At 37.3% G+C, this 16224-nt stretch overlaps 1 protein-coding gene and 1 long non-coding RNA gene across 4 annotated transcripts; one reads left to right on the forward strand and one right to left on the reverse strand.

Moving 5' to 3' along the window:
* On the forward strand, positions 1–2240 carry LOC148293657 (uncharacterized). 2 transcript variants are annotated; one of them, XR_015836649.1, is made up of 4 exons: positions 1–137; positions 222–353; positions 451–1354; positions 1525–2240. It is a non-coding gene; the product is annotated as an uncharacterized LOC148293657 (long non-coding RNA). The 2 variants fall into 2 exon arrangements; XR_015836648.1 differs by lacking the exon at positions 1–137 and having other exon boundaries at positions 149–353.
* A 581-nt stretch (positions 2241–2821) lies between these two features.
* On the reverse strand, positions 2822–7421 carry LOC110769580 (disease resistance protein RPM1-like). Of its 2 annotated transcripts, none has more exons than XM_088255191.1 (3): positions 6894–7421; positions 3201–6298; positions 2822–3061 (listed from the first exon to the last, which is right to left on the reverse strand). In XM_088255191.1, the coding sequence occupies exons 2-3, from the start codon at positions 5909–5911 to the stop codon at positions 3004–3006; spliced, it is 2769 nt and encodes a 922-aa protein (XP_088111317.1). In that variant the 5' UTR covers positions 5912–6298; positions 6894–7421; the 3' UTR covers positions 2822–3003. The 2 variants fall into 2 exon arrangements, with proteins under 2 accessions (XP_088111317.1, XP_088111318.1); XM_088255192.1 differs by lacking the exon at positions 2822–3061 and having other exon boundaries at positions 3785–3953; positions 4273–6298.
* Between the last annotated feature and the right edge of the window lie 8803 nt (positions 7422–16224).

Raw genomic sequence — 16224 nt, forward strand, 5'->3', positions numbered from 1 at the left:
TTATAGAATGAAACGGTAGTACCATGTCAGCGTATAGTACTCCCATTCAAATATAGCCATATGTCAATAAACAATGGAATTCACTGTACTAGAGCATTAAATTGCCACAATGAGTGGTGTGCCTTTTACTGCTTTTGGTACAGTAAGATTTAGTGGTAGTTGTTTCATTTTATTTATTTATGAAAGCATTTTCAAGTTGTGCATCTGTAACCTTTTTTCAGGAAGGATCTAGCCATGATCGTGGTTTTTATGCTCATTCTTTTGAGGAACTATTCGATTTGGCCAACTCTGATTCAACTTCTACGTCAAGATTTAAATTCTCCGTTACAGTTTTTGAGCTCTACAATGAACAGGTAAATTGTCATAATTTCTGGTTTATGTTTGTCTGATGGCTTTTGAGTAAGGAATCCTCATGATGGTTTGATGCGGATCCCTTCCATGCTCTTGTAGATAAGGGATTTACTCCCAGAATCAGGAGATGTTCTACCAAAGATTCGCATGGGATCACCGGAGTCCTTTGTAGAACTTGTGCAGGAAAAAGTTGATAACTAGAAAAAGTAGTTCAGTATTTGCAGCAAGCTTTCTCAAGTTGACTTGGCTGGAAGTGAAGGTTTAATTGCTGAAGATGACAGCAGTGAGCGTGTGACAGACTTGCTGCATGTGATTAAATCACTTTCAGCGTATGATGCTGCATGTGATTAAATCACTTTCAGCGTATGTTTGGATGACTTATCTCATTTTTCTGATATTGAAAAGTTTTGGTTTCTAGCCTTTCAGGTTGTCTATAATTTTAAGGATGGTTCACATTCAGGGACGGACCCACAGTGGGGTCAATGGGGTCAAACGACCCTATGGACTCCATGAACGCAAGGTAGAAGGTCCCTTTGAAATGGTATGTGACCCCATGAATGGGGGAAAGAGGAAGCTGCAGAACCGGAGGAAGAAGAAGCTGAACAGGAATCTGTTTTTTTTTTTTAAAAGAAGCTGACCAAAACGACGTCGTTTTGGCCCAGCTTCTAATTTTTTTTTAAAAACCGCTGACACCAAAACGGCGTCGTTTTGGAGAAGCCCAGCAGCAACGAATTTTTTTTTAAAAAACCTGGCCAAAACGACGTCGTTTTGGTCCAGGTCTTTGAAAAAAAAAATTAAAACAGATTGTATAACAGCCCCTCTTCGACCAGACATGCCCTCAGAGCTCCAAAACCCCACATTTCCTAAACCTCAAACCTAAATCCCCAATCTCCACCTCCCACAAACTTTTAACCCTCTCCCCCACCAAGCCTTTAAGCCCCAACTCCTCCATTGCCGCCGCTTCCAAAGGCTTGCTTCCGCTTCCACCACCTCACAATTCAAGGTAAATTCTAACTCTAAACCTAAATTACTTGAATTGAAATTGAATTTATGATTGTATTATATTGTTTTGATTTATTGGATATGATATTTTTGAATTTTTTGTGGTTAATTGGTATAAATTTGTTGTTGTCTTTAATTGATTTTAGTTATTATTTTGATTAATTTATGTAGAATTATGGAAAGATTTTTTAAGAGAAAATCATCATTGGGTAGTTCGGATAGTGTGGGTAGTTCAAGAACTTCAAGTTCAAGACAAAATGAGTTAGATGAGGTTTTGGCTAATCTTCAAGCAGACCCGGGACTAAGAATTCGTATGATTGAGTATGATACTAATATTAGAGATGAGGTTCGAAGAGCATATCTACAAAAAGGACCTTGTCAACCTAGAGGTCATTCTTTCCCACAAAGTAATATCTCAGGAATTAATCGACGCTTCATTCCCCAATGGTTTGATGAATTTGATTGGTTGGAGTATAGTGTATCTAAAGATGCTGCATTTTGTCTTTATTGCTATCTCTTTAAATCCAATTTTGAACAAGTGGGTAGTGAAGCCTTCACTGGAGCAGGGTTTAAGAATTGGAAGAAAGGGAGAGAAAGAATGAAGGTGCATGTTGGACCGGTTGGTAGTGTTCATAATAAAGCTAGAGAAGCTGCTACAAATTTGATGAATCAAAATACACATATTGAAACGGCTGTGAGCAAACACTCCGAACAAGCTCGTGTGGCATATCGAAGATGCTTAATTGCATCAATCAAGTGCACTAAGTTTTTATTGAGACAAGGTCTTTCTTTTCGTGGAAATGATGAAAGTGCCACTTCAACCAATAGGGGAAATGATGAAAGTGCCACTTGAACTTTTGAACAATATACGGTTTTCATTTCAAATCTATTTTCTTAGCATGTGATCACCAATGTTGAACGGATACAAATTTGGGATACTAGAGACAATACGAATATCTCCAAAAACTAGGATACATATACAACGGTTAAAATAATATATATAGATATATATATGGGAAAAGGGAATGTTTGTCAGATTGTCTGGCAAATTGTGAATCTGGACCCTTGATCAAATTGAATTTTGTCAGAATCTGTGGTACAGATTCACAGTATGGAAACATAAGCATTTTTTTGGCAAGAGAACTTTAATCTACTATAGGTATAATATGTATTATTTCTTCTCTTTAATCAGAAACGTTGAAAACCTATACCCCTTTCTCATTTTGTCGAACCACGAAAGAGGAGACTTATGTAGCCGGTTAAAATTAGCTTTTGAACAGTAGACCCCATTTTGTATCCTGACCGTGTTTCGTTATCAATTTTCGTAGTAGTGGCTACAAATAAACTCAAGAGGCAAAAGGACCTTCATCTCTTGAATTGTGGCACATAGGTCCTCGTCTATTTCTTTCACATTTGTAATGCCAAAGTTTCCAATAAATCTAATAATCTTTCCTTCTGATTCAATATATGCCAAAGTTTGCAATTTCTTCATCTTACTAATACTTGATGGTATTCTTACAAACACAATTAACATAGAAGATAAAAGAATCCATGATCCAAATCTTCAAAGCTAATCATCGACATACATCTGCCCATTGCTGAAGCGACAGATGCAATTTTATGAACATCAACTTGGGTATTATTTGATTTTCAAATAGAGCAAAAAGAGAATTCGTGGGTAAAATCTTCAATCGGTAAGGACTCGTTTCTGCAAAATATATAAAAAGACAAAAGCGATATTGTAATTAACAAACAATTTATATGGCTTTACATCCAAATCATTAAGTTCGGAAATATTCCAAATCATTAAGTTTAGGAAAGGCAATGAAAGGATAGAAGAGACTTACGTATATTTCTTACATCTCTTGTCGACGAGTAGCATCCTTGCATGATCCACACCTCCTTCTTTTATGGACTCTCTAAACTTCTTTGAAACATTATCAAATCTATATCCTTGTAGTTTAGTAAGGTGCTCAATACCCTGTGGCAATGTTTTTAACGTCATGCAACTACGAATGTCTAAGAACTCGAGATTTGGCATCGCCCCTTTTTCTATAGTTATCTTATTTAATAATGCGAAATTCCGAAACCGCAAATACCGAAGCTTCACAAAGCCACTGCTAAAACATAACTCTTCCCTAACAGAGGCATCATCAAGGTTAAGAAAATGTAAAGAGGGTAATGCTTCAATATGAGGTAGAAAATCTTCTTCAAGTCTAGACCCATACAGATACAAATATGTGAGAGCGTGGAGTGAACAAAACCAATGTGGTACCTTTTCCAGTTTGCCGAGCAAGACAAGTGTATCAAGGTAGGGAGGTGGTGAAGACAATACCTCAACTCGAAGAAATTCCTCTCCATCTGCTACAACTAAACTCAAGTAGGAAAGGACCTTCATCTCTTGAATTGAGGCACATAGGTCCTCCTCGTCTCTTTCTTTCACATTTGTAATGCCAAGGAACTTAAGCTGGGTCATATTTCCAATAAGTCTAATAATGTTTCCTTCTGATTCAATAGATGACAAAGTTTGCAATTTCTTCATCTTACTAATACTTGATGGTATTCTTACCCCAGTACAAATTAACCTTCCGGAAATGAACCTGCCCATAAGTAAATGGCGTAAGTTTAGCAACTTGGAAATCCCTCTTGGAAGTGCCTCTATTTTTGTCACCATTATGATCAAGGTCTGAAGGTTGCGGAGCTTTCCAATGGATTTCGGAAGCTCCGTAATTGGAGTTCCACTCAAATTTAAATATTTTAAATTAAATAAGGACGTTAGATTGTCTGGCAGATTATCAATTGGGACATCCTCCAAATCTAGAACCTTCAACAATTTAATGTCAAAAGGTAATTTATTTGGGAAAGAGAATGAGGATACACCAGTGGCAAAGACGAAAAACGAATGAAGCCGTGATATACCTGTGCATGATCCAATTTCTCCATTAGTTGTTTGAATTGACAAACGGAGTGCCCCAGTTTCTTCCATTGTTTCACTCTCATCATGTACATCGCAAAACTTTTCTTCTTTTGCTATAGACAGAGCAATCTCCCGCAAAAGATCATGCATCTTACATGCTGGGAGGGGTCCTCGAAACCTTCGCTGTATCATGTTACGAAAAATGAGTTCCATAAGATAGCTATTTGCAACTTCTTCTGGCGTGAGCCCTTCAACATGTGCAACAAATCCTTCAGCGATCCACAATGCGATGAGCCTAGTATTTAGGATCACATGATCTTCAGGGAAAAGGGAACAATATAGAAAGCATTGTTTCAGTCGGTATGGCAAATCATTAAAACTAAACAACAAGATGCTCTTCATAGGTTCTAGCAAAGGATTGTTTGTTAAATGCCAATTTAAGCTGTTGTAGATTGTGCTCCACTCTGTAAGTGACTTCTTAGAAGACATAAGACCACTCAAGGCTACGATTGCAAGAGGTAGGCCTTCACACTTCTCCACAAGTTCCCGAGCTAATGGCAGAATTTCTGTTGAACAAGATTTGTTAGGGTAACTTGAGAATGCTTTCATGCTGAAGAGCTCCCACGCATCACCCCTTTCCAGCGGTTGAATCTTGTGAACATGGCTTTCAACTCCAAAAGAAGAGGATGCTATGTCTTCTCTTCGAGTTGTAAGCATGACTCGACTTCCAAGTTGTTTATCTGGAAATGAAAACCTTATTTTGTCCCAAAGGTGGACATCCCACACATCATCCAATACAACTAGGTACCTTTTAGTCTCCAAGTAGTTCACCAAAATCTCTAGCAATTCGTTATAACTCATGGCATTCATGTCTGCAGGGACCTCTTCCTTCTTTGCTTTGTGGAATCCTTTGATCAATCTTCTAAGTAAGTCTTCAATCACATAAGACTGGGAAACAGTAATCCACGCATAGCATTCGAAATGTCGCTTTACAATTTCATCTTTAAAAGTCCTTGCAACTAGAGTAGTCTTCCCTGATCCTCCCATCCCGACCACAGACACAATAGTTTGGCGTTGCTCTTCGTTCATCAGCCATCCCATTAACAAGTTCTTATCACCTTCAATCCCGACGAGTTCATCCTCCTTATGATAAAGAGAAGACTCCGCTTGATTCTGCACCCATCTGCGAATATCCTCAGAAGTACTTTTTCCTTCTACAGCTGCACCACCACCATATCTCTGATTTCTCTCTGGAATAGCTCTAATTGCCATCGCGATTTTCTGTAACTTGTTGGCTATTTTACGCTTATACCAAAGGTGCTTTGGAAAGTGAATGGTTTTGTGGATCCACTTGGCAAATTGACCGCCAATTTGCTGCTCATACACGTGATACATGAATTCATCAATGATGTTTTCAACATCATTGGCCAAGTCTCGAACGCTTCTGATCCACACTTCCTCTACTTGTGTGTGTGCTTTGTTGCCCCCATCAGCATCCGCTAAGAAGGCTTTCATGAATTCCAGCTCCCGCTTAATCTCATCAACTTGATCACCAACACCCGCTATGGAGGCTGCTTCACTCTCGAGAATTGCTACAAATTTGTCAATTAAGAGGTCTGTTGAAACTGAAACTGACGCCATAATGGCCTTATTTTGGTATATGCTAGCTTAATCAAAACAACACATCTAGAAATGATTGCGGGGAGCAATCAACCGGATGTAACACAAAATTTAAAAATCAAAATACATGAGAAGATAAGATTCCGTTGTGTGGTGGTGGGTTGGGGCTCAGCTCAGATGTACTAGAAGAGAGAGATGATCACAAGTTTTTTTGGTCAATTGAATTTCATAGAAACCTCAAAAACAGGGCAAGGAAAAACAAAGGGAAAGAAAACACCATAAACGAAGAGAGAGAGGATCACAAGTGATTGCTAAGAACTCTTGCTATGTTTTTATTATTGCTGAAAAAGTGGGCCTGCTTTCATCATGTTGTGATCACCAGTTCCTCATCCTCGATTCAAAGTGGGCCTGCCCAATAAATGATATATTTATTTTAAATTAATAAATATATATAACATAATATAATATAACAATTAAAAAGTTTTAATGTATAAATAAATAATTAAATAATATTAAATTAAGTTAGATTACTCTATTAAAGTAACATGGGCGCTGTGATTTAGTAGCTGTATGTATAATGTACTAGGGGTGGGCGCGGTCCGGTTCGGTTCGGTTCGCAGCTCACACCGGAACTGAAACCGGTACTGTTCATCCGGTCCGGTCCGGTTTGGTTTTTGATAAAAACAGAAGAGAAACCGGATCAAGCCGAACTGGTAATTTCCGGTCCGGTTTTCCGGTTTGAACCGGTTCTCTAGCAAGTCGCATACGCAGTAGACAATAAGAAAAAAAAACATAAATTTCGTTAAACAATTCTTACTTTTCTGCTAAAAAATATTCGTTTCCTTTCATATTCTCAGATGGCCAACATAAGAATAACCCTAAACAATCTAATACCAGAAATCATAAACACACCAGATCTAATGAAACTCACAAAAAAAAAAAAATACAACACCAGATCTAATGAAACCACACAAAAAAAAAATAGAAAAAAATAATACAACACCAGATTTCTCCTTGCATGAGACTTTGATGCTTGAATCTAGTCCTAGGATCTTCGTTACCAGCATATGAAGAAGGCTCCATAACAAGAACTCCTTTCATCCTCTTCATCAGATCACACAGAGAGAGAGTGAGAGAGTGAAGTTGCAGAGAAGAAAAAAAAAAGGGTAGAGAGAGAGTGAAGTCGCAGAGAAGAAGAAGAAAAAAGAAGAGAAGAAAGGGAACGGAAGAAAGGAAATAAAAGGAAAAGAGGGGGAGAGAGAGAGAGAGAAGTCGCAGAGAAGAAGAGAAGAAATAAAAAAAGAAAAGGGAGAGGAGGAAAAGAAAAAGAAACGGGAAGAAAAAGAGAGAAGGAGGAATGAAGAAAAGGGGAAGGGGGAGAGAGAGATCAGACGAATGAAGAAAAGGGGAAGGGGAGAGAGATCAGAGAATGACAAAAAGAAAAAGAAGACAAAAAGAAGAGGAAAAGTAAGAGAGGGAAGAAAGAATAGAGGAAAGAAAAGAAAAGGGGAAGTGGAATCAAAGTCTGATCTCTGATACCCAAGGGGTTTGGTCTAGTGGATATCCTGGCTAGGCCTGCAAGTGGGCGAATGTTAGCTGGCCTCAGTGAGGTCCAGCGTTCGAATCCCACCTTGTGAAAAACACCCCCTGGGGAGAGTCAAATCCGTTCAGGTCTACGACTCGGAGTGGTTGCTCACTTGCTATTACCAAAAAAAAAAGTCTGATCTCTGATGCTGGTAACGAAGAAAAAGAAAGTTTTGGGAAGAGAGAGGCGCTTTGGGAAGAGAAAAGAAAGGGAAAAAAATAGAGTGTTTAAGTGGGAAAAAAATATAAGATATTTTAAAATAAAATATTAATTAATTAATATAATCCGGTTCGGTCCGGTCCGGGCCGGTTCTGTAGTACGTAAAATCAGAACCGAAACCGGTTCAAACCGGTCCAGTCCGGTTTGGTGTTAATTTGTTGACTTTTTTAGTCAACCGGTTTCTTTTCCGGTTTTTTCTATTCGGTCCGGTCCGATCTTCCGATTTTCCGGTTCAAATGCCCACCCCTATAATGTACAGCCACATATCCTTTTCTTGCGCAAGTTTTTTTCATTTTCCATTAATTTTTACCCCATTTTTTCAAACAAAATTATATTATTTTATTATTTTTGTCAAATTGAATTGAAATGAATTTGAGTAGTTGAGTGAAATTTTATAGTTCAATTTAATTTAATTAAGTTGAATGATAGTTTAAGGTGAAAGTGAAGTGTAATATGGATAGTTTTTATATTTTTTAAATATATAATTGGGGATTCGGGTCGGGTTTGGGATATAGTCCCTCGATGGGGAAGGGGATGGGGATTCTCCGAAATTTCATACCACCATCCTCGTCCCTCTCCCATCTAATGTGTTTTTATTTATTGTTTAAAAATTAATTTTTCTGCACATGTTTTTTTGGCTGAAATATAGTAATTTAATTCAACTAAACTAACAATACAAGGCCCACATTTTAACAATAAACACTAAAATATTTTAATGCGACCTTAAATTTTTGTGTGCATTAAAAACATAAAACATAAAAAACACGATGACAGTGGTATTTCTATACGTGCATGATGGGCATGCACATGATGCAATATTGTTTTTTTTTTTTCTTTCTTGATGGCAAGAAATCTATATATATAAAGCAAAAGGCAGAGAATGGTGAAACATTCAAAATACCATAAAATGCCCATGGTTAATGCAAACATTAAGAATTGAAATTATTAATTAAATGAGGATAATATGGTAAATTCACACTTTTATATTTTAAAAAATTAAAATTAAAAGAAAAATTAGATAATTACCTATTTTTGTGGAACACAACTACCCATTATATTTTTTAATTCTAAAATAAATTTTAATTTTTTTAATAAAAGCCTCTCGCAGGCGCAAAAGCTCTTGCAGAGAGGCTACTTACTGATAATCCAGTCCCTTTTTCAATAAAGCTTATGGTTATTTATTTCTACAATTGTCTCTAATACCCTTGTAATCATGACACGACATCGCTATAATTATCGTATGGTTTTTATATTATTTTTTTCTCTTTCTGCTACCCAACAAACACACTTTTGCTACGTTTTTCACACACAAACCTTACCCACCCATACATTGTACCCGTCTTAGAGCAAGTCCACCCCAAAAGGCTAAGGCAAGGAAAGGGCTGCCACTATTCATGTGAATAATGTCAGCCTTGCCTTTTTTAGTTCCACCCCAAAAGGCTAGGGCAAGGGAAAAAAAACAGATTATGCAACAAAATATAAACAATTTAGAAATGTAAGAAATAAAATGATTATGCAAGAAAAAAATTAATATGGAAGAAAATATAAAAAGTTTACAAATGCAAGAAAAAAAATGATTACAATTTACAAATATTAGAAGGAGAAGAGTTTGCATGAGGATTTGGTGTGGAAAGTGAATAAAATTGTTTTGTATTTATAGGGAAAACATCCATAATTTTTTGGTTTTTTTTATTTAATTTTTTTGGATTTTTCGCTCGCTGACGTCAGCGCCTTCAGGCTTGAGCCCAGGCAGGATTTGCCCATGGGCTTGCCCAGGCTGGTGGGTCCCAGTGCTTGCCCGGGTTGGTTTTGTTGAGCTGGAGGGGGATTTGGGCTCTTGGGGGCTTGTTGCCAGGCATGGCCCCTGCACTGGACATGTTCTTAGAGCACCTCCACCCCAAAGTGCAAGGGCAAGGCAAAGGCAAGGCAAGGTTTGTCAGTATTCACATGAATAGTGGCAGCCTTACATTTTTTGGTTCCACCCCAAAAGGCAAGGGCAAGGGCAATTACTATTCACTTTAATTTATTTTCTATTTCTTATACTTAAACCATTAATTTTGATAAGCTTTTCGGATAAGATTTTCAGTTGTCACGTGTCACTATTTATTATAAAATTCTCACCTAAAATTTCAGATAACATTTTCAGATAAAATTTTCAATTTAAATTTTCGGATAAGATTTTTGATTGCCACGTGTCCATATTTATTATAAAATTCACATCTCACTCATCATACAATTGAAATACTCCAAGTCCTCATAGTCCGACACAATCGACGTGGGGGAGTATTTTCCTTCGGATGACGTAATAGTGCTGTTATTTCCTACACGGAACGCACCACTGGAACCAACTACGGGCATTGTTCACTTGAGGAGCCTCCTCTTTTTTGTTTTGCCTTGAATAATCTATTAAAAAACATGAAATTGAAAATGCAAGAAATATAACAAAAAAAATGACATTAAATTGAATAAAATGGCAATTAATTTCTTTTACCTCGTCGCCAAGATTTTGACCTCTTCGAACGTTTGTCCACGACCCTCCGACTTCGATGGAAGAGGCCATTTCTATTTTTGCACAAATGGAATTTTGTAGTAGAAATTTTGGTGTGGAAAGTGAAAAATATTGGAAGGAGATGAATTTGTATGAAGATTTGGTGTGGAAAGTGAATAATATTCGTAGGTATTTATAGTAAAAATTTCCATAATATTTTGATATTTTTTTACTAATTTTTTTTAATTTTTTTTCAATTTATTTCAGCCAAAAATTGGACAACCATTGGATTAGATAAGATTTTTGGATTGGAGGCTCCAGGAGAAGCCACTAGGCTTGTAGCCGTTGGTTTCTGTGGGTTGGTGGGTCAGTGCTGACGTCAGCGTGGTGTCACGCTGAGGTTAGCAGCCTTCGGGCAACAGCCCAGTCCAATTTTGCCTGTGGGCTTGCCCGGGCTAGAATGTGCACGCAAGAGATGGGTTTGAGGCCTAGGGCAGGCTTTTGCCCTGGGCAAGCCCCTGCGTTGGACTTGCTCTTAATGATTTCTTTTTTTTGGCTTGCATATGTTTCCTTTCTTTTTTATTTCATTTAAAATTTTTTTTTTTTATATATCTGCATAATATTAATGGTTCTATTTTACACAATCTTTTGTATGTTACTATAAATATGGTATCTAGAAATTTTTTTTTTCGAGTTGATTTTCCTACTTTTCTTTTGTCCACTTACACTCCCTTTTGTTTTTTAAAATATTTTTTAATAAATTTTGTTCTCTCTCCTTCCTACTCTACTCTTACTTTGCATTAATTTCTTTTTTTACTTTACTTTTATATGATTTTTTTCTTTATATTTAATTTTCCAACTTGCACTCAATTTTCATCGGTGTTTTCAAAAGGCCTGGATGCAATTAGCAGATAAGTTGTAATTTATTTTGTTAAGTTTCTAATGTGGGATTTATATTCATCAACACGGCCCCTCACATGGGATCACCACATAGTAGGCCACACGTGAAACCAAGTCCATATTGGAGTCAAACATTCAAATCCAACACATGAGCAACCGCATATTGGGTAAGGTACTTATTAAACAAATTAACTTCAATACATGTATATATGTAGGAAAATATTTGTCTCTTTTCCATGGAAGGTTAGAAAATAGTATTTGTCCTACACCAGCAAGTCATAGGATCGTTATTAGATAAAGAAAATATGAAGAAATTGATCACACCCATTAACTCTCATAAGAACAACACAACAAGAAGATACAAGAAATATGAGAAAGAGACTCAATACTTAGTATGGTGTATATAAGAACCGTAACAGAGCAAGCATAAGAATCTTTTATTATTCTTTAAAAAATAAAATAAAATCCAAAGCAATATTAAGAGAGGGGAGAATCAAACCTACGATCTAAGATGCATTGGCAAATGCTCTTAATCACTTGAACTACAAACTCCTTGCTATGTATAGTATTAGGGAGTTACAATAGTATTTCAGTTACAATACTTAATCCTACTAATGATAGGAAATGGTTAGTTGTCTGTTACGTTGTTATTAGGCCATAACTCCATATTTATGTTTATGATAATGGCTTGTTTTAACTGTAGATTATTCTCTACAGACTTTATATATATTGTATAATGATCTTATGAATAATATAAGGGAAAATCAGTTTCTACATGATATCAGAGCTAATGGCTAACGCCGATTAGTGATCCTCTAGTTGCCAACATTGAGAGTTGTTGGCGCTCCTCACCCGTAAGAGTGTTCATTTCTGTATAATCATTTTTCCTCTCCTCTTCTCAAAGATGAATATTGTTTTTTTTTTCCCCTCTCCTCCACTGCTTAGTACCTCTTCCACTCCTCAGATACCTAGTCCCACTCCTCATCCATGTCCGTCTCTTAACATGATGGTCAGATCTCTGTTCTCCCTCAGAGAACACACCTCTCTATCTTGTTTCCTCTTTCTCTTGAAATCTCTCTCCACTTCTTTGTCTCCATCGCGCCGCCTCTCTTCCATCTGCAAGCCTTGTCAATGCTTGCCGGATTTTATCCTAGTATACGATTGTGGTTTCTCTCTTCCATGTTTTTCTAATGGTTTCTCTATCGTGGTTTCCATATCGTTCACCTAGCCGTCTCTCTTTCCTTCGCGAGCCTCGTCAACGCTCGCCGAGCCTTCTTTGCTGTGCTACACTGCCGCTATTCCCTTTGCACAGCCCTTGTTTCTTCCTCTGTGTTGCCGACTTGGTATCGACCACTCAAGCCTTATCACTGTGTTGCCGACTTGGTATCTCTATGTTGTTGCTTTGGTATCGGCCTCTCACACTCTATCTCTGCTCAACCGGTGTTCTCCTCCCCTCTTAAACCCAATCTCTTTCTTTGATTTTACTACTGGTCTCTGTCTCTCGCTGTTCTTTTGCGCTGCCTTTCTTCTTCTCTGTTACTGGTATTGTCTTCGTATCTTTATAATTCTTTTATATTATTGGGGTGTTTTCTTCTCTTCTTTTCAATTGTGTTTTCTCTCTCCCCGTTATGGGTTGTTTCTAGCATCTTGAGTTTCCTTCCTTCTATGAGCCCATGCGCTCCTTCGCATCTTGTGTTCTCTCTCCCTCTCTTGACTACTTTCTCCTTTTGATGAGTGTTCAATTTTCTCCTCTTTTTCTCTCCTTTTTCCATCTTTATTTTGAAAGGATTTTCTCTTTATGTGTTTAGCCCATACTCTCTTTTCATTTATGTCTCACTTGGTTTCTTTCTTTATTTCTTATTATTGTTTTTTGGGTCAATAATCTCTTTTTATTTTAATCTCTATGGGCCCCTATGCTCTTGTGATGATCCTTTCTTTATCACTTCTCTGTTCCCACATGGTTTTCTTCCCCATACCTTATTTTATTGTTTCTATGTTGCTTTGAAATTCAAACTTGCCCATGCTCTCCTTTTCTTTTCTTTGTGTCCCAAGTTGGTTTCACCTCCTATCCCATATTGCTGTGCCACCCTCTCTTAACCCTATTATTCCCTTCAAATATTCCTTCTGCTTTCTTTGCACACATCCCTTTCTACTTAACATGTGATAAATTTTCTTTTGTTTCCACTTCTCTCTTCCTATGGGTGTAACTTTTTTTTTTGGGGGGGAACTTTTATTTTTCTACATGGCTACTTCTTTTCTCACTTATCGCATGCTCTTTATCCTACCTAAAGGGTGATTCCTAGGTAGAGTTATGTTTCGTAGGTGCCTAAAGTTGTTTCCTAGGTCCCTTTGACTTGTATGTCAGCTCGTCATTTTATTCCTTTCTTCCATGAGCCTGTGCGCTCCTTCACTTCCTGTCTTTCAATGGGCGTTATGTTTACTTTGTTTCTCTCATGCCGTTGTTGCAACTCTGGAGATTGGAGTTCTTCTTTTTGGTTCCCCTTACTGGACTACTACAACCAACTACTGCCGTCATCTTCATTACTATGTAGTTTCTTCATTCAAATCTTGCTATGCTGTGTGTGCTCGATTTGCGGGGGAGTATTAGGGAGTTACAATAGTATTTCAGTTACAATACTTAATCCTACTAATGATAGGAAATGGTTAGTTGTCTGTTACGTTGTTATTAGGCCATAACTCCATATTTATGTTTATGATAATGGCTTGTTTTAACTGTAGATTATTCTCTACAGACTTTATATATATTGTATAATGATCTTATGAATAATATAAGGGAAAATCAGTTTCTACATAACATCTTTCTCACGTCTCACCAATATCCTAAAGCCTAAAAGTAATATTATTATTTGGTTCATGTTCTTAAATACTTCAGCTCAGAATATTCCAGATATTAACATGGTAGAATAGCGATAAACACAAATGAAGATTGTAGTGCAAGCCACAAACACACGTGGCTAAGAATGGTGGAGATATCCCAAGTTGCCGGGACCACACGGGAACCAGGCAACATTCTATACATACACGATCTCTCCCACCACGTAACCAAATCAAGCACAAATTGTGAAGCCAAGAGCTAAACCACTAGAAGGCAACATAGCCTACAGTCCTATATAACCAAGCCCCGTAATCATTCTCTCCATTCTAATCAAATCTCTTTGTTTCTATTTTAAAACCATCCAATTCTAACTCTAAACTCTTGTCCTAATACTAACTCAAATACCTTTTAACCCCTTCACACAATCATATGCATATTCGGAAAAACATTTTAGTAACACAAAATTTAGTGAAACAGTAAATGATCTCATATGTAGCTCAAAAGGAGAAGTGGACAGTAACTGATCTCATAAGCATCTGTGTGCAGGAAGAACAAAATATGAAGAAAGATAAGGCTGAAGAAAAGATTAATATGATTCAGAGCTTCAAAAGGGATTTTGGAAAAGGCAACTTTGCTGGAAAGAAAAACAAGGAAGAAAAGGAAACTAAGGGACTAAAACCCAAAGGGATCAAGTGTTATTTCTGCAAGAAGTTTCGACATTTGAAGAGCAATTGTGACAGGTACAAGCATTGGTTGGATAAGCAAAATGTCACATCCAGGATCGCTCCGCCGTAGCACGATATTGTCTGCTTTGGGCCCCCTTCTCTACCCTCACGGTTTTATTTCTGGGAACTCACGATCAACTTCCCAGTAGGTCACCTATCTTGGGATTGATATAGCCCCAACTCACTTAACTTCGGAGTTCCCATGAATCCGAAGCTAGTGAGCTCCCAAAAGGTCTCGTGCTAGATGGAGGTGGACATGTACATATAAGGCACATCACCCCCTCTCCATTGGTTGATGTGGGATGTTACACAAAAGGCTAAAGGTAAGACTGATCAAGTACATGTTTGTTTTGAGTCTAATGCAATTGAGATTTCTTCAGATTCATGGTGATCACATCAGTTCATGTGGCTAATTCTTTGCAGGGGTTCAAAACAAAGAGGCTGCCAAGCAAGGCTGAGATGAAGGTGTTTCATTCAAAAAGGGGAAGCCTTATTAAAGAAATCTGTATGAAGTAACCAGATGGTTTCATTCAAAAAGGGGAAGCAGATTTGGTTTGCAGGTTACAGAAATCAATATATGGATTAAAACAAGCTTCAAGGCAATGGTATTTGAAGTTTGATGAAGTTGTGAAGTCTCAAGGTTTCATTGATAATCCCTTAGATGAATGCATTTATCTCAAATTTCATGGAAGACATTATATTTTCATGCTCCTTTATGTTGATGATATTCTCTTAGCAAGCAGCAATCTGTCATTATTACATGACACTAAGAGAATGTTGTCAAATTATTTTGAGATGAGTGATTTAGGTGAAGCAAATTATGTGTTGGGAATTGAAATAAGTAGAGACAGAGAAAGGGGATTACTTGGTTTATCATAGAAAGGATATATAGAAGGGGTACTCAAAAGATTCAATATGGAGAACTGCACAGGTTGTGATGTTCCATTCTCAAAAGGTGATAAACTGAGTTGTGAAAAATCTCCTAAAACTGAGCAAGAGAAGTTGGAAATGCAGGACAAGCCCTATGCTTCACTTGTAAGAAGCTTGATGTATGCACAAGTTTGTACAAGACCAGACCTTGCTTTCTGCATAAGTGTTCTTGGAAGGTTTCAATCTAATCCAGGCCAAGCACATTGGGAAGCAGGCAAGAAGGTTTTGAGGTATTTGCAGAGAACTAAAGAGTACAAACTAGTTTATTGAAGAGTTGAAGAATTAAAACTGGAAGGATATGCTGATGCAGATTTTATATGTATCAACCTCAACTATGCAGGCTGAATTCTTAGCAGTTTATGAAGCTACTTCAATTGCAATGTGGCTTAAGAATTTTATGTTAGTGTTGAGAATTGTGGAATCCATACAAAGACCAATCCAGCTATTGAATGACAACAATGCTGCAGTTCATTTTGCAAAGGGAAATAAGGGATCGTCAAGTATGAGACATCTGCAGTTAAAGTTTTTGTCGGCAAAAGAGAAGATCCGAGATGGTTATACAACTTTGGATCACGTTGGGACAGATTCTATGATTGCAGACCCCTTAAACAAAGGTTTGCCTAATCATGTTTTTCATAGGCATGTTAGAAG

This window comes from Prunus avium, chromosome 6, assembly GCF_965620075.1.
Source record: "Prunus avium chromosome 6, drPruAviu1.hap1.1, whole genome shotgun sequence".
Taxonomy (NCBI): domain Eukaryota; kingdom Viridiplantae; phylum Streptophyta; class Magnoliopsida; order Rosales; family Rosaceae; genus Prunus; species Prunus avium.